The sequence below is a fragment of the Pyrgilauda ruficollis genome, unplaced genomic scaffold (genome assembly GCF_017590135.1).
Source record: "Pyrgilauda ruficollis isolate IOZ18807 unplaced genomic scaffold, ASM1759013v1 scaffold70, whole genome shotgun sequence".
In the NCBI taxonomy this organism is placed as follows: domain Eukaryota; kingdom Metazoa; phylum Chordata; class Aves; order Passeriformes; family Passeridae; genus Pyrgilauda; species Pyrgilauda ruficollis.
This window is the reverse complement of record NW_024528822.1, coordinates 2174455-2192498: the sequence shown is the minus strand read 5'-3', so window position 1 is coordinate 2192498 and position 18044 is coordinate 2174455. Positions and strand designations below refer to the sequence as shown.

The following is an 18044-nucleotide window of genomic DNA, read 5'->3' as shown; positions in this document are numbered from 1 at the left end:
TTCAAGATGGTATTAAATATTTTAAAAACATGAATGCAAGCAAATAACTAGGATGGACTAAACAGTTTTTGCTTTTTTTGTTGTTGCTGCTGATTGAAAATATTTTGTATGTGAAATGCATTATGCTCAAAGTTGCATTCCTGCTCAATCTGAACATGCTACAATTAGTTCCATGGATAGAAATGGAATCATTTGGGTTATGCAGCAGCATTATATTCATGTGGATGTCAAATTTGACCCTAGCTGAAGAAAATGCATAGCTTTGCCATTCAGCATTTCCGTACATTATATAGGACTTTTATCACGTATATTGTATTTCTGTCCAACACCCAAATATACTGAGGCAGGAACATCTTATTAATGGCTTGGGCTTATACCTTCAGTGCTAAATATAAAAATACTAAGAAGAAGGACTATGCATCAAATGCAGAATAATCGGTGAGAAGGCCACTTAGGTCTTTCCTTGCTTAAGGAGGGAGCTAATTTGTCTTCTAAAGACTCAGGTTCTAAGGCTGATTTTTATGAACTGGGAAAGAAGGACCACATCAACTTCATGCTGGTGTTTATGCAGTAGATTGTTTTGTTGCCTGATGAAACATTGCTGCTATCTTAGTCCAGTATGTCAGAGAATCTTTTAAATCTAAAACTCTTATCTTGGGGTGGGAGTTGGAAGAAATAAAAAAATGCATGTACCTTTCTCATGAAATGAGTAGTGTTTTGAAAAATGTAAATTTTCATCCCAGAGAATCTTCTGGCAAGCTAGTATTGATGGGAGGTGAAAATAAATACAGTTTAAATTATATTTTCTTTTGATATGGCATCACACTGTAGACAATAATGCTAATATATCTTAATGGCTGTGCCTTTTAAGCGCTGAGTATCAGTCAAGCATATAATTTCATGTTGTCTGGAAAAACATAAAAAGGAGTATCTAACAGGACAGAATAAGGAACCACACTCTAGAATAATTACTTATTGTTCCCTTGCTATAGAGCTCTATCTTTTAAAAAAATACAGTTTCCTAACCCTTCTGTGTTTGAATGATTGCAGGTGTTTTACTAAAGTAATAAACTCTCACTAGTAAGAGGTGCAGAAAACTGTTCATAGTGGCTCCAGCTTGATGGTGCATACCATTTTGCCCACTGTTCCTAGAGTACGTATATTCTTTTTCCTTACACTTTGTGGAGTTGCTAGACTACTGCAAGATTTTCTTCTCCTTTTATTAAAAATCTTAAACAGCTCCATAAATCTACAAATTCCAAGTCATGTGGAATCCCATACTTTGTGCTTTATTGTCCAGTGCCATATTGTAATGTTTCAATTTTAGCTACAATGCTTGAACATAATTAAAATTATATACATGAGAATTTTTACTTGCGTGTCTCCAGCAACTGCTATTTTTAAAGAAGAAACATCACTTACAGCAAGGTTTGGTAAGATCCTAAGACGTAGCTCTTGGTAGATGTTGCTGTTGCGTCCTACAAAATTTTGAAATGTCATCTTTATTAAATGTTTCAGTGAACTTTAAGATGTTCACTCCTATGCATTTTTTCCTCTCTTGCAAGATGCATGCTCACTTCAAGTTTGTCAGTGCTGCCACCCAAGCTGTTCAAAGTCATTTCTGTGTGTGAGGGGAGAAACACCCATCCGTCATTTCATTTACACCTTGGGATGACAGCAGCTGGGGAGGAATAAAACAGCTGAAAAATTTTTATTGGATAGAAGAATAAGATGGTTCTGGCATATCAAAGTAGATATGTGTGTAATAGGGTCTCTGACTTCCACAGCTACTCTCTGGTGCTAGAGAAGATGGGCAGCTAAACACATCAGTGATGAAGGCAAAATTTCTAGCAGGGCTGAACCAGCCTGTGCTAGTTTGCAGCAGCCTATTCCAAGAGGCAGGTGAGCGCTCAGCAGGTGTCAGTCACTATTGGCTGGTCAACAACGTTTGGCTTCCTTCATTATTGGAGCCTTTGCTGGCTCTGAGACTATGTTTTATTTCTGGACCTATAACATAGAGGAATTTTACACTAGATACATGCAGTATTATGGGAAAATCTCGGAATAAATCCTACCCTTGTCCATCACTTAAAGCCAGAGAGCGCATGAACCGTGCATACCGAATGATGCTGCTCCAGTGATGGCCTTGGGAGGCCTGACTGAAATGATTAATCCCATTCCTGCGTGTTAACACCATTTCTGCCCTAAATGCCCTAAAGAGACTTAAATCAAGACAGTGATCAGTATCCTTAGATTTAGTGAGCACTGTGTTTTTATCCCCTCATCTTAACCAAAATCATCCTTCTGCATTGATCTGTGCACTCTGCAAGGGTTTCTGTCATTACTGGTAGGCAGAATCAAGCACCTGCACTATTACCCTCTGTTTGCAGTATTGGACCACTGCTGTTCATCTGTAGTGGATTTTGGAACTGGCTTCCTCAACGGCAAACATTTTTCCCCTTCAAAGGCTCAAAATAAGGGTTGGAGAGGAAATAAAATAAAGTTAGTGCTTTATTCAATACATGTCTATTTAAGATGATAATTAGTTTGATTTTCTTCTGCTGGATATTTTTTTTACTTTCCCTTTCTGATACTGGTGCAGTGATGCTGTAATGTTCTCTTCAGTGACAGTGAAAGGTTGCATTTCACTGATCCAGCTCACTTCCATACTTGATACCTTGGTGGTTTAATGTTCCCAGTAAACTGAGCAAGTGAGGTCACAAAAGGTAACAACCTTTTCTCCTTCGACTTGATTTTTACCCCCTTCCAAATATATATGGATACATATATACAAAACACACTTTGACTTCAACTGTCTATACTTCTAGGTGACCAAGTTTTGCCCAAGAACCTATTATCAGATTTTAATCTTATTTGTCCGTGAATGAATTCTTTGTATAAGATAACATCTATGCTCACATGTTAACTTAAACTTAACTGCATGTTTGCCTTTTAAGTTAGGTGGGGTGTTAAAAAAAAAAAAAAAAAAAAAAAAAAAGAAAAAAAAAAAAAGAAAAAGTAAAGGTGAGTTGGTAGAAGGCTGCGTGACGGCGGCCTTATGCGGGTAGCCAGGTTGGTCCCCTCGTCAGATGGGCTCCACGGCCACTTCCGAGCCGGCCCTGCCCGGGCTGTCCGGCCCCCGGCACCGTTCCGAGCCTGTCCGCACCGAACAGCGGTCACGGCTTCGCCGCTGGGCCGGGCGGGCACACCCGGGGGGTGAGGCCGCCCCGGGAGGTGAGGCCGCCCCGGGGGGTGAGGCCGCCCCGCCCCGCCCGAGGGCCGCTCGTGGCGGCGGTGGCGGGCCCNCCCTGCCCGGCCCCCGCCGCCGGCGCTCGGCGCTCCGCAGGCGGCAGCGGCTCGTAGGCGGCAGCGCTGGCCCGCCCGTCTCCGTCCCTGCATCCCTGCCCGCCTCTCTCCCTACCTGCCTCTCCCGCCGGGGCCAGCGCCAGCCCGGGGACCCTCTGCCACGGGGGCGCCGCCTTCCCCCGCTCGCTCCTTTCCTTCCTTTCCGTTTCTTACCCGGCCGGTGAGAGCCGCCGGCTGGCCCCGCCGGGAAGGCTGGGCGCCCCCCAGCCATCGCTGCTGCTCCCCATGGGGATCCGGGAGTTCCCCAACGGCTCCGCGCGGGGCAAAGCCGCCACGCTGTGAGTACCCGCGGGGCCGGGCGGGCGGGCCGGGGGGACGGGGACACCCCACACCGCCCCACCTCACCTCACCTCACCCTGGCCCGCGGCGCCGCCCGCTCCGTGGGGTCGCTCCGGTGGAGGGCGGCGAGGAAAGTTGTGGGCGCCGCGGGCCCGGGCCGGCTCCCCTGCCGGCGAGGGTCCCGCCGCCCGCCGCCAACTTCGCCCGGGGCCGGCGGAGGGCGGCGGCGCTGGCGGCGCGGCCCCGGGCTGACGCCCCTCTCCCGACCCGCAGCGGCATGCGGCGCTCCCCCGATGTCAGCCCCCGGCGGCTGTCCGACATCAGCCCGCAGCTGCGGCAGCTCAAGTACCTGGTGGTGGACGAGGCCATTAAAGAGGACTTGAAGTGGTCCCGCTCCGTGGAAGACCTCACCAGCGCGTCCGTGGGGCTCACCTCCATCGAGGAGCGCATCCTCCGCATCACCGGCTACTACGGCTACCAGCCCTGGGCCGCCAGCTACAAACGTGAGTCCCCGGCACGGGCGGGCGCGGGGGGTTGCCAGGACCGGGGCGAGCGGGCGCAGCCCGGAACCGGCAGAGGGATGTGGGTTCGAGGGGCCGATCGCTTTACCGTGGAACAAACCTCGCTCCGTGCAGGGAAGTGCTCTCACTCTCGGCGAAGAATTCTGTGCCCGTGTTGCCTTAGTCCTTTGGCAGTGGCTCGTTCACGAGAGAGTGGTGCTAAGAATGATGACAGCTAAATTCTGCTAAGAAAATAGGTCAAATATTTGTCTTCATGTTGCAGGCACACTTAGCGACGGTGATTACCGTGGGTTGACAGCTCTGTAAAAGCCCCTGCACGCTCATGCACATATCATTTTCACAAGTAAAGCATTATCAGTGTCTGTTTCTGTTGTTTTAGGAGAAAATTTCTGTCAAATTTTCGCAGCACTTGAGCTGAATGATCTGTCTTTTCCTATGTCGAGTGGAGCTGTTTCTTCCGTATGCATACACTTGGGAAAGAAACTTCAAATGATAACGATATGAAGAGAAGTGTAGCTGTCTTCCGTCACATACATGATTTACAAAGGAAGCATTACCTCGAGTCATTGTAATATATGAACTAGTACTTTTTGTGTATATTTTGTCCATCTTTCGTCATGTTTATGTCAGTTGTATGCATTAAAAAGTTCTAGAATAGTTTACCAAATAATTGAAGTTATAACATTATTTTGGTTGCCTTAAGGTCGTTTGAAATATCACAGGGGTTTTTGTTGATAAAAGGATTCTTCTGTAACAGAAATCATTGCTTTGCTGGAAGCACTAGCTCTGATAAAGTGGTTGTTTTTATATCGTACTTCCCTACGTATTAAGTGCAAATGTTCTGAAATATTTACTACTGGATTATCTGTTTGGCAGTGTGATTAGTAATGGAATAGGACGATACAAGAATGCATGGCACACAGTACTTGTTCAGTTTTTCTCTGAGGGAGAGCTGGTCCTGATTGCCTGAAAATAGGACTTTACTAATAAATATTCTAATACTCTTCTGTGAGAGCCTTTTTTTATTTTTTCTTTGATTGCAATTATACAGAAATATCAGATATTTGCTACTTTACTCACTAGGAGTATGGTATTTCTATAAGAGCAATTCCAGTGCCTGGATTTGGGCTGTTCTTGAGGGTCAAGCTCATTCAGGCCAGTTTTAAGGATCAGATTATATGTGGATGCCAGACTGAGTTGGATGTTAATGGTTCTATCTGACAGAGTGACTAATAGTCTAGCTGAAGTCACACTGAGCTGCTATGGCTGAACCTTCTGAAATAATAAAGGTCATGCTGGCTCCTCAATTATAACCTATTTGTTGAAATTTATAACTCTGTCTGAAAAAGTTAATAGCAGCCCTAAGTCTGCTATTCTAGTTACATTTTCTCTCCTAATTCGTTCTGAATAACAAAATTACCTACTTGAATTATAGTGGTGGGGGCTAAATATACAAAGTGTCTGAGTTTCATAAATGTATGTCTAAAAATAATAGGTTATGTGAATGTGTTTCCAGTTTAAAATCTGAGTTACTAGGAACATAGAAGGACACATAGAAGAAAAGATACATCTCTACAGCATGGTTTAAGGAGAGCCATGTTGTTTGCATCAGCTGAATAGCTGACTGAATAGGGTATATCATCTAAATTGGGAAGACAGCTTTATCATCGCCTCTTTGAAACATCTTTGTTTTCAAAGTTGGGCTGATATCTAATTTTGGGATATGGACTTCCCTTGTGACTTTGCAGTTAAATAGAAACTTTGCAATTTTCTATTTGTAAATAGAATTTTATTTGGCTGAAGTACTGCAAACAAATTATTTTCACTAAGCTTGAATTGCAACCTGGGTACTTTTTGTCATCTTATTTTGTATCCTTGTAGACAATTGGATGCACTATGATTATAATTATGGACTGCATTAATAATGGACCTGCTTTTCAGAAAAGAAGTCCATAATATGGTCTGATTTAGATTTATGTAGTCTATCTTTCTTGGTGACATTCTTTTTATTGTAGCTAAATTGCCTGTAGGGTAAAGTCTACCTCTTTTGCACTGCAGTATATTCCTTTCATACTTCATTTACAGTCTTTATGTATATATAGCTGTATGGATGGATGTATAAAATTGTTTGAGAGATTCAGAAGGCTTTTGCTTATTTCGTGGTTTTTGTTTTAGCAAAATTCCATTAGGGAAACTACCACTGATAAACTGAGATAGTGTTACCATGACCCCAAAACTTGCTTGGAGAACAATTTGAAACATACCAGGATGCCTCAAGGTTATGTAGCAACTCCAGTATTTAATAGTCTTATAAATTCGTTGGAAAGATAGGAGGAAGAAATGAAAATGTGCTTAAGACACAAACTGGTCTGGATTGGACAGAATGAGAAAGGACTTGTAACATTACTCTAGGGAGACCTGTCCCAGCCAGGTGACTTGCTGAAATGCCAATAAATGTCATTCAGTTATCACAAAACAGAAGCCTCACGTTTCCTGAAAATGCTAAAATTACCTGCCAACTTTCACATTATATTGGCTGGTGATTTTGGGACTGCACACAGCTCAGGGAAGACCTCTGCTGTTTGACTGCACTTGCAAACCAGATTTTAGGAGCTGGAATAATGTAATGTAGTTCCTGTGTGTTAGGATGCCTTCAGCAAATTTAGGGTAATTATGGTTATCTGCTCTCAAAAAAATATTACTGGAGGCTTTGATGAGCAAGGAGAAAGAGTACAGGCAATCTGTAAAGAGCCTCAAGCTCCACCTTTTGCTGTTTACCTTAAAGAGGTTGAAACAAAAGTATTGGAAAGTACTGGCACATGTTACTTAGGCAGGTAGAGAGGTTTTCTTCTTACTCATAAGAAAAAAGGTCATAAGAAAAAAGGTAGATAGGAAAAGAAGCTGAAAAGTCATCAAACTATCACTGATAGGAAAAGAAATAATATTGAAGAAAACATGTAATTTATTCTTGAGATGAAGATTTCAAGGAATTATAATAGCAGTGATAAGATCTAGAATTGTGATAAAATAGGAAACATGCTGGAGATAATATTAAACTTCATTATCCAGAATTTGAATTAGCCCCTCCTTAGACTGTGAGGAGACTTTTCTTGAGGGTTTCTTGTGCTTCCCTCCGTAGCATCTGCTAACCTTTAGAAAGAGGAGTGTTCTAATGTGATCTAATCTGGTAGTTCTTATTTTTCTGAATTCTTTGATTTCCAGGGTAACTAATTATGTGGTTAACTGCTCTCCAGTCTAAATCAAATATTCATATGTGTCCCATGGGGAATATTTTGCAGAATGTGATTTGATTTTTCAAATATAAAGACAGAGGGGAAGAAACAGATAAGATGCAGTCAGATTGCAGAATCATACCCTTATGCAGCTACAGATGTAACAGAGCTCAATATTTGTGAAATTCCCATTATCAGTAACAGGTATGTTGACTTTCATTTTGTTTCCTTTTAGTTAGAACATAGGGATCAAAGGCTTTGATAAAAAAGCCCCCAAAACAATGCCAGGAGATTTGCAGATCCCATTGACAGTGTTTTTGTTGTATGGAGATGAAGCTGTTGTTAGAGCTGTATTAGCACTGCGGTTCTCTTCCATGAAGGTTATGTGAATTCTTGTGATTTCTGCCTCTGGAAGCCTGGGACTTCAGTTGAAGAGCAGAGGCAAGTTTGGAGGTGAACAGCCATATTTTAAGTTTCCATTTCACAGTACTGTCTGTTGGAATTAGTTTTCTAAATATTTTTCAAAGTATAGTTCCCTTGGAGCTTTTCTGTACTTGAGAAATACAGGTGTCACAAAACTCTTGGACTGCCCTCCTGGTCACTATGGAAGACTTGTCTATTTTAATGATTGTAGCAATTGGCAGGGTGCTTGTTTCCACAGGAAATGTTCACAACTATCACCTTTGCCAAGCATTCATTTTTCTCTAACTAGGTCTATTTTCTGGTGATTCAATATCACAGTGTGTCATTATGTGATTAGTATTTTAAATACATTCATGTGGGCTTGAGCCAGCTATCCCTATTTTGCAATCTTCTTCCTACAGATCACCTGCTTCTACTCCTTGTTTAAGATTAGGGTCTTTCTTTTAAAGCAGGGACTTTTGTATATCCTTAGCATGTGTTCATAAATACAGACTTATTATGGACAAATAAGGATTGTATAGTCCTTGGCCTTCCTCATTTATTCGCTTACATTTTTTGTGTGATTACAGACGTTTCCATACCTGCAGAAAGAAGAGAATGGTATGTAGTTTTAACTCTTCTTGGTTCTGTTTATTAGGAATTGACCGCTGTCTGTGGATCACAGCTTGTGAACGTACATTTCTCAGAGACTTCCACCTTGTGAATAATTCCAGGTTGTCCCAGTGATAACTTTTAAGAGACATGATGTTCAGGTGAAAGGGAAAGATTGTGTCCACTAAATGAAGTTCTCTGGCTTTGCTTCTCCCTGCTACTTTAAATATTAATTTTCATATTTTTCATGTTTCTTCATAGTTATTTCAGCAGCAACAAAATAAACCATATAATTTTAATGCATAGAATTTCAATATAGTACTCATCCAGTGTGTAGCACATTAGGTCTTGACCTGAATGTGGAATTTAAGTGCTGTCACCAATATCAGTAACACACTGGAACATATTGGCTGAATAGCCTGAAGATTGCTCAGAAAGCATAATTGTCTGAGTATGCCAATCACAGAATTATACCATAGAATGATTTGGGTAAGAAGGGACCTTTAAAGTCATCTAGTTTCAACCCCCCCTGCCATAGCCAGGGATACATTCACTGGACCAGCTGGGTGAAATCCTAATCCAGGTTTGCCTTGAACACTTCCAGAGATGGGGTACTTCTAACCCCTCTGGGCAGACTGTTCCCTGTTATAGATTTTGAGAGCCTTTCAAGGTGAGAGTTTGGTGTTGGTTTTAGCTAATTACATGTATGAGCACTTTTAAATATTAGAGTATCAGTTATACAGCTAAAGACCAGTGTTCCCAAGTGATCCCCAGTGTTCCTCCTTGTGATTTTCTTTTCATGCTCCATTGAATACTGAAATTTCACAGTTGCTAAAAGCAAATCCAGCGAGGATATGAATCAAGAGAAATTTGTGCAAATACCATTTTCATGTATTTGCATCTGAGGGAGAATTTAACTTTTTGAGGTGATGTACTCCAGAAGTTCAAAGACATAAGTTGAAAATTATAATTTTCTCTGGGGAAAGCCATTTTCAGGCCAACTGTAAGCAATTAATTAAACTGCTTGCTTGCTTTCCAGTGCATAAATACTGAAAGTAATAAGTTTATAACTAATGCAAGCCTTGGTGGTATCATTCATGTTGCTGTTTCTGAGGTCAAATGATTATTTGGGAATCTTGCTTTTCAGGTGAAAACATGGAGTAAACTCTAGGTGCAGGTAACCAGTGGCTTGGTGCAGCTATCAAGTTTCTCTTCCCAGGGTCAATCTATAGGTCAACAGTCCTTCTACAATGCCCAATCTGTTGGTCAGCACTGAAGCTTAGAACATGAATAAAAATATGTGCTTTATATATATGTGTGTATATATATATATATATATTATTTTTTAAAATATAGGCTTATGGTGTCTGAGGCCTGATTTATTTTTAGTCAATGCTCTTCAACTCCTCATTGTCAGTACTAACATCAGTAATTTTTATGTTACCAAGAAAACCTAAGAAAACACAGGAGCATCTACAGGCGGAAGAAGGCGATGGTGATGAATGGCATTGCAAATTTAAAAGCACTGCGGCATTGTTGTTTCAAATGTCAGTTGCAGTTCTCTGCTGCAAGCGAAACCTACGTGGTGATACATGGTCCAGCGATATTCCTGACTAATGTCCACATGACACCTCACACAGAAACTTCTTAGGCAATTGCCTCATTACGTGGTAGTAACTGTGGCTGAGAAGAGTTGTCTCCAGAAATAGTCTAAGTATTTCAGAGACCTGATCCCTAGTCTGTTTGCATCCCAAATACTGCAGGATATATTTCTCTTTTGAAAGAGAAGCCATTGGTTCTGCTGGGTTTTAGCTCTCTGGGTGGTCTTGCAAGTGAGAATGAGCACAACTGGGCACCTGAGGCAGGCCAGAGCAGTACAGGTGCTGAATACTGAGCAACTGTGAAGATACCAGGTGAATATTTTTTAAAAAAGCCTTTCAGCATCTTCTTTTTCAAGACAATTCCAATAGAGAAGGAACATGGGGGTTCTTAGGCTTTTGAAAATAGGTAAAATTTTTTTGGCTAGTACTTAGTAGAAAACTGGTTCCTGTTACAATATAGAACTCAATTAATCACAAACTTTAAGTCTTAAATTTCTTGCTGGCAAGCCAAGCAAATTCTCATTTAAATTGGTTTTTTAAACATTTTTGATTGTTTAATAAATATTTAGTAAATTATAAATGTTTAGTGAATATTTAGTAACTTGTTTACTTAACAGTTTTAATTGTGTAGTGTTAAGTAACCACCACTTTTAACTAGCAGATGAATAAATATTTTGTGTTTTGTATCTTGTTTTCATAGTGACAAAACTAAAAATTACCGCCTGCAAAATGGACCATCTTTTTTTTTGTTTGTTTGTTTGCTGTTTAAACAAATTAATTCATTGCTTTCAGCTTTTTTTCAGTGCAGCTTTAATTACATGTCATCTTCAGCCATTTATGCAAAACAGTTCATGGGACAGCAATTAAGAATCTGTTGATTTCCAGCATTCGTTTTATGCCCTTAATGAATGTTATCATTGAATGCTGCTGTGTTAGAAGATACCACTGAAGACTCCACCATGAAAACCTACTGCTAAACCTAGCTGTACATCTTTGCAATGTCAGGACCCATGTTAACTGTTTTGAAGAGTGTTACCTGGCATTTGAGAATCCTTCCACTGGAAAACTGCATTTATGTCTTTTTTTTTTAATAGAAATGTGAACATGTTCACTAATCAATAATAATAGATTGTTGTTAAAAATACATACTACTCTGAATTGATATGGAATAATGAGCGAGCAAGTTAATTTTGAAAAAATGATTTGGAAACTATCAAGAATTATGAGTGAATGCTTATTTTTGGAACTATTTTTATTGCAGACCCTTCCTAGGGGTAAATTTCTGTAATAGTTCTGGAGTGCACTGTGTGATGGATCTTTGCTACTTTAAATAATTATTTTTTTAATAGAAACAATTAATTGCCCAAGATAATAGTATTGAAATCAGACTACAAAGCTTGTGTTGTTGATATCCTACCATGATATCAGACACTGGAGTGTTACTGAAACAAAAAGCCACAAAAGGACAACGACCAGCAATGCTCATTAGCTTAAAAGCTGATTTTACTAGATTCTAGCTCATGTCAGTGCTTTCTTCAAGGTGAATTTTTGTGCCATAATCTCTCTTCTGTATAATGAAGTGTTTGTGTTTCATATTCTGTGTGTAAATTGCTGATAATTTCTGCCATTTACTTGAGATAAAATAATCCTCAAGAGAAAGAGAGAGATAGCAATGAGGTATGGTTGAATCAGGTGATCCTTAAGGTTCTTTCCAACCTGCATTGTTCTATGATTCTACAGAGAAGTTATGTAAAAGTCACTTTGGCCCTTTGGTAAGTGCCATCCTTTGGAACACAAGGGTCTAGTTCTGTCCCTCTTGCTGTTTTGGAAGCTGAAGCTATAGACTTTCCACTGTTGCTTGTGAATGATGACTACTCTGAGAACAGTGATGAAATGAGCACTTCTGTTCATAATAATTTATCTGCAGATCATGGTTCCTGCCTAGGCAATAGCTTGCCTTCATGTGGTACATCTTACTGCAGAAACCACTTCCCTGAGTATTTATGATTCCCTGTTTGTCTTCACTAGGCACATGTTCTTTCATCCCTCAGTGTATCCTTGGAAGAAAAAAAGATGCTATGATTGTGTGTGGAAGACCATAGAGAAATATTTTATTTATGAACCAGTACTTGAAGTAGTCCTTAGACAGAAGGGATGCAGCAGAGGTATCCCAGGTTTCATTTTCTTCAGAATTTGGGAAGCTTGTTCTCCACTCAGTCATCTCCCCTTATTAAAAAAATGCATCTGAATGATTTCAGACACCTCAATTTTTCTCTGGAACTTGAGAGCCTAATAAGGTTCATTTTTTTTACCAAATGTGCCTTATTTTGTTTCCTGTAATTTTGTTTCCATGAGTGTATCTGGCCAATATAGGAGTTGGGCTGTTTTCTGAGAAAGGCTCTTCCAGCAGTGTTGGAATTTGGGTAGCCTCACATTTAGGAAAATAACAGTGACATCACATAGCCGATAGGCTCTGTTAACTCAGCAAGCCAATCATCTGAGGCTAGGAAATTTGAATATTTGAGCCTCTCCAGGATAAGGGAATGTAACTGGCTTCTAGTGGAATTATAAGGTCTTAATCTTGCAATTAAAGTTTCTTTTTGCTTTGCTGTAACTGGCCTCTGTCAGATAATTCATGAAAAGTGCCTTTAATGTCTAAAGGAAGCAAACAGTTTTCATTTCTGAACACTGATGCAGAGTCCTATTGATCCCATTGCAATATAAATATTGTGGCAGAGCTGATCAATAGGGACAACCCGAAGGGTTGGGTTTTTTTCCTTGACTCTTACATCAGAAATCCCACAAATTTGGTCCTTTTCCTTGCGATCTCTTCACACCAGCTAAGATACAAAAGTAGTGTGGAAATTGACCTGCTTGTCCACTCTCCAAGTTGAGCAGGCCAAGTCATTCCACCCTTAAGCTCACTGTTGTGCTGTGTGTAGTCCTGTAGCAGCCTGGGGGCTCTGCCTCCTTCAGGACATCTTGCTTTGGCTTTGCCAGGTCCGTGCAGTTGTGTGAACAGAGCACAGTCGTGTGCTCAGGTGGGAAGTGAAGCAAGGGCCTGCTCCTTCAGAACTGATGAGCTTGTGTGAGGATGCTGATGGTGTATTCATGGTCCTGTCCTGAAAGCCTGGAGTTGTCTTACCATTTTCAAATAGTAACTGCTTTCCAGACAATCCTTGGGTGTTCAGTAGAGATTTTCTGCTTGTAAAATTTTGCCCTAGTTGAAATATGCAGTGCCAGGATTAATATCAATGGTGCAGTGTTTGCACTGTGAAACAGGACATACAACTTCATGGCTTTATGATTCTGTTGTCTCTCCTGCTCACTTTATGCAATGTTTTTTGAAACTTTAAGACTGATTTAATTGACATGCAGCCATTTATTTTGAACAAGTGAAGATGGTAATCATGTTTACTTTTTAAGCTTAGATGCTAGCTACTGCTTATGGTTTTGGTTAGCACTTTCCATGGAACAGAAATTACTGACAGAAACCATTCTTCTTTGTGCTTCTGTTGAAATGATTTTTTGCTGCATAGCATTTAGTGGTCTACTGGCCTGGTAACTTCTCAGTTGTGAGTCTTTCTTCGCTTCAGAAACAAGACATTTATAATGAAAAGAAATATGTTTAGGTTTGATTACCAGAGGCTACCAGAGGCTAGTTGAAGAGAAGAAATTACAAAATAATGTAAAGGCAGGAAAAGGAAGTCAAGAAGCAAACCCCTTAAAGTCAGTGGAGCCATGGAAAATGTCTTCTACATATGATGTAGAACTACATCATATGTTGTGACTAGAGACCTCTGTTTTTCAGGACTTGTATTTCAGCTATTTCTTACATACATTGCAAGTGTGTTCCATGGGCCTGAATGTGGGAGCTTGGGTTTCATGCAAGCCAGGGATTATGCCCAGACAAGATGAATTCTGGTGCATTCAGGAGTTCAAAAATGATTTAAATTTTTTCAATAGACATGAGAATGACAGATGGGTCTTGACTTGGAAATGAACATAAGCCCACATTAATTTATTATTGTAGGTATAGCGTGGGACTCCTACGTACGGCCACATGAACTTTCTTCCAATATATGGGAAGTAAAGTCCTCTTTATCAGTCTGGGAAATTACATGAGTTGGAATGAAAACTAGGTTAACATGAAGGAATAGAGCTACTGTGTGCATGGCTTCAGGGATTTCAGAAGGATATATGACTCCTGCCTGGTTTCTCCAGCTTGCCAGGTTGTCTTGAGAGAATATATGAAGAATATGAAGACACCTTAAGTGACTGCCTTCCCATGGTTATTGGCTTGTAACACTTAGGAAGATAATCTTAGAGGTTGCAGCATGGAATTGGATCTCTGGTTGCATTGATAAAATTACTTCACAGTCTTTGGGAAGTATTATTTGATAAACAACTTATTTAGTAAGCAACTTCTGTATTTGATTTTCTTGTTTCAAAGACAACTTGCTTTCAAACTTTACAGCTTAGTAATATGTATTTTAATATCTGTAGGAAATTCCTTGTCTTTTGCAAATAGTGATTTCAAGAAGTAGAGGGCTGTATATGTGTTCTGACTTCACCCAGGGTGAGAAGTGGTTTTGTGTCTTATAATATTTCTCCAAATGGAAACCGAAATGAGAGTAAGTCATAGAAGCACAAATGAGTAATTTCTTTGTAGAGAAATGCATGGACAAGAAACACATCTTGTACTGGGAACAATACTTCGTGCCTTCTGTGGCTGCTATATGCATAGTAAAAACTGCATCTCACTAGAAATCATTCTGGCAAACATTATTAGGCATTCTGTATTTACTTCTACAAAATGATAGGATTTTTCCCTAGCATCTTTATAGGAATCTTTGCGATTAATATTGCTTTGAAATAATACTCATATACCAGGCAGTGTTTTATCCCTGCATGTCAAATTCTTTTGCACCCTACAATAACATTTCTGTAAAGGCACAATATCTCATGTCTGTATAAAGAAAATACACTGGAATTGGTTCTGAAATTAGTATCTTAAGAGTATAAGCCTAAACTCTCTTATGACTCTCTAGGTAGTTTTTGCTTTGTGATAAGCTTACTGAACAAGGGAAACAGGGAAATGTCTGTACATTTCAGTACAGCACTTTTTAATGTATTATTTAGTCCTGTACTGATGATAATGAGAGAATTAAAAAAGCTTTTGGGATGAATCCCTGACTCCAGCCAAGTACCAAAAGTACCAGACATGGTACTTTTCTCAGTAACTTCAGTCAAGCCAGGTTTCAGCTACCAGGCTTAAGTCTTTGAGTTTGCCTTTTAAGCAGGGCTTTCTGCTCTGTGTGCTGAACATTTGTTCCTAAGGCAACTGCATCCAATTACACCTACCCATACATGGTCTTTATTATATGTTCCTGAGCACTACTGAGGAGATCAATTTAAATTATAGAATAATTATTTCTTTTAATAGATGTGCAATTTTAAATTTCTTTAAACTTGGTGTTTAGTTAGTACTTAATAGCTTGTCCCAACATAAGTAGAAAGCATCTACAGGAATTGAGGAGGCCACTCTTTCTTCCCATTGCTTAGAAAAGTGACTACCAAAGCCCTGGTGCTGAAAGGAAAATTAATATATATACAGTTGTTTATAGCTTTAGGTTAGGAATAAAGGATTGAGGCTTCTAACAGGGTATGCTATAGAAGCAACAGTATAGGAAAAAAGTCCTCAAACAGGTCTGTTACCAGTAGAAAATTTTGTATTGCCCTAAGCTCAAACTTACATTTTTACTAAATAATAAAACATAGTTCATGTCTTTCCACTTCAGATGTAGACAAACAATCTGCCTGTACTAGAGTGGGTGTCACTGAATGAGTCTGAGGCAGAAGCCTTTTAAAACAGTAAAAGAAAGGCATTCTAGTTCATCATTTCTATAAGCAACAGTTTGGAAGCCAGTTAGTTTTTGACAGTCCTTGCTCAGTCAGGTAAGGAATAAGAACATATACACCCAGAACTTCTTGCAAATGTAAACAAAGGACAGTGTGCATTGGGATGGAATTACAGTGTTCTTGGAGAAATTTGAAATGCTAGAGATAACAGAATGTTGTAATCCATCTTAAGTTTTTTGTTTTGTTGCTATTTTTGTTAAATTATCCCACCACAAAGCCATACGTGTGATGGACAGCATGTGGCTTGGAGAAACTCCCTGGTAAAGTTTAAAACCTATCTAATGAAGCTGTTTGAGTTAGTGCATTAACCTCTTATCTCTTTATTTTCAAAGGCCAGAATTGTTCCATCTTCCTGTTGGTAAAACTGGTAGAATCTGAGAGGAATTTTGCCTAACTGACACCAGTAACTAATGGCACAAAGGAATACTGCAGTCCTGAAGGGAATTGAGGGTTCTGGTCTGACCCTATAATAGGTTTGTGAAAGCTGTGCAGTTTGGCAAGCTTGGATACTCTTAAACCTCCAGAGAGTCCCAGAGCATGCTTACCAAAGTATTTTTACAAATAAAATATGCTATCTCACAAGGCTAGAGTTTCCTTTGCTATTAGAACTTGTTCTGCACTTTTCAGTTGGAAGTGCAGAGTGACTGGATCTGGTCTCGTCTTCCAAATGAGAGCGTTTGTGTTGCAGCTATCTATTGATGTAAACATGTATACAAAATTCCCTTCCAGACAAGAGCATTTGCCTAGTGAATGTCTAGTGAATTTTTGTTTCCTTCACTTTTTTTCTCATGCAGAAGGCAATTAGACAGTTGTTATTTTTGATCCTCCAATTATCTATAACAAAGTGATCCTTCTTATTTATGCTAGGTGAGAACAGCATGGGAATGAGGCAATGAAACTGCCTTTCTCTCTGAAGCAGTTCAAAGCACGAAGAGGTAAAACAATCTCAAATGTTGAGGTAATTGGGATCTTGAACACTTTTTTGGAGGGAGGTTTGTAAAACCTACACAAAGTTGTGTGCCCAGTTGTAGCAATTGTACCAGCGAAATAAGAGATCAAGAGGCATAAAATACCCTGGATATTAACTGCTCTAGCTGAATTACTTGCACTGTAGAATAATTGGGTGGTACAACAAAACCAGCACCTTGCAGAAAGGCTTCTTCTACTTGAGATGTATAGCTCTCAGTTCAAGGTTAAAATAGTTGCACTCTAATCTGCTTTGTGTAACAGCAGCTGATTTTACTAAAAGATAAGTGGTTGTATAAATCTCAGCTCGGTGTTGAAGCTGATGAATTTCACTGACGGATTTCATTAATCAACCTTGCAAGTCTGATCTTTCTTGGGTGTTTTGTTACTGTTGATTTATTTCCCAATAGGCTGGATTATTGTCGTCTCATAAAGATGATTTCATTAGATTTTTTTTTTAGTGTTAAAATTAGAGCAATTCTCAACCATAACATAATACAAATAATATAGCTCAAATAACTTTGCATTTATAAGCTTTTGGAACTAACTAATTAATGAAATTTAAACATTATAGTAGTTATTATAAGGTAACATTTCAGGCATGTCAGTGTTTAAGAAGCATTTGGACAAAGCCAGTAATAATGTGCATCAACTTTTGGTCAGCCCTGAAGCTGGCAGTTGGATGAGATGATCATGGTAGGTCCTGTACCGCTGAATTTGTTCCATTTTTTCCTTCTCTTCATCTCTCATAATTTTTTAATGCTAATGTTACACCATTAAAATATTAAGGGCCTTATCCAGTAACCAAAATAATAACTGAAAACACCCATGGGTGTAATTACAGAATCATGCATCTGCTTTACAATTGAAAAATAGATCTTCTGTGTCTTTATTTAGTTAAATAATGAGGAAGCTGTATTTTGTTGGAGTTACTGAGTTGTGAGGAAATGTCACTGCAACTATTTGATACTTAAGTTTCCAGCCCGCAAAATTACATATGAGTGACTTAAGCTGTCACTTAAGCAGAAACTGTGTGGCTACAATTATTTGTCTATATTAGCTTTGAGAATGTTAATTATTTATATTGCCCTAGGCAGTTGGTTTTAGCCAACAGTGAATGTAAAATTGTTTTGAAAATACTA

The 18044-nt window shown here is 39.6% G+C and overlaps 1 protein-coding gene across 1 annotated transcript in view; it reads left to right on the top strand.

The window, feature by feature from the left end:
- The first annotated feature begins 3591 nt into the window (after positions 1 to 3591).
- Positions 3592 to 18044, top strand: part of SLC35F3 (solute carrier family 35 member F3) — a 169209-nt gene continuing 154756 nt past the window's right edge. The window contains exons 1-2 of the mRNA XM_041485495.1: positions 3592 to 3644; positions 3919 to 4148. Coding sequence (XP_041341429.1) covers positions 3592 to 3644; positions 3919 to 4148 — 283 coding nt within the window. The remainder of the gene's footprint in view (positions 3645 to 3918; positions 4149 to 18044) is intronic.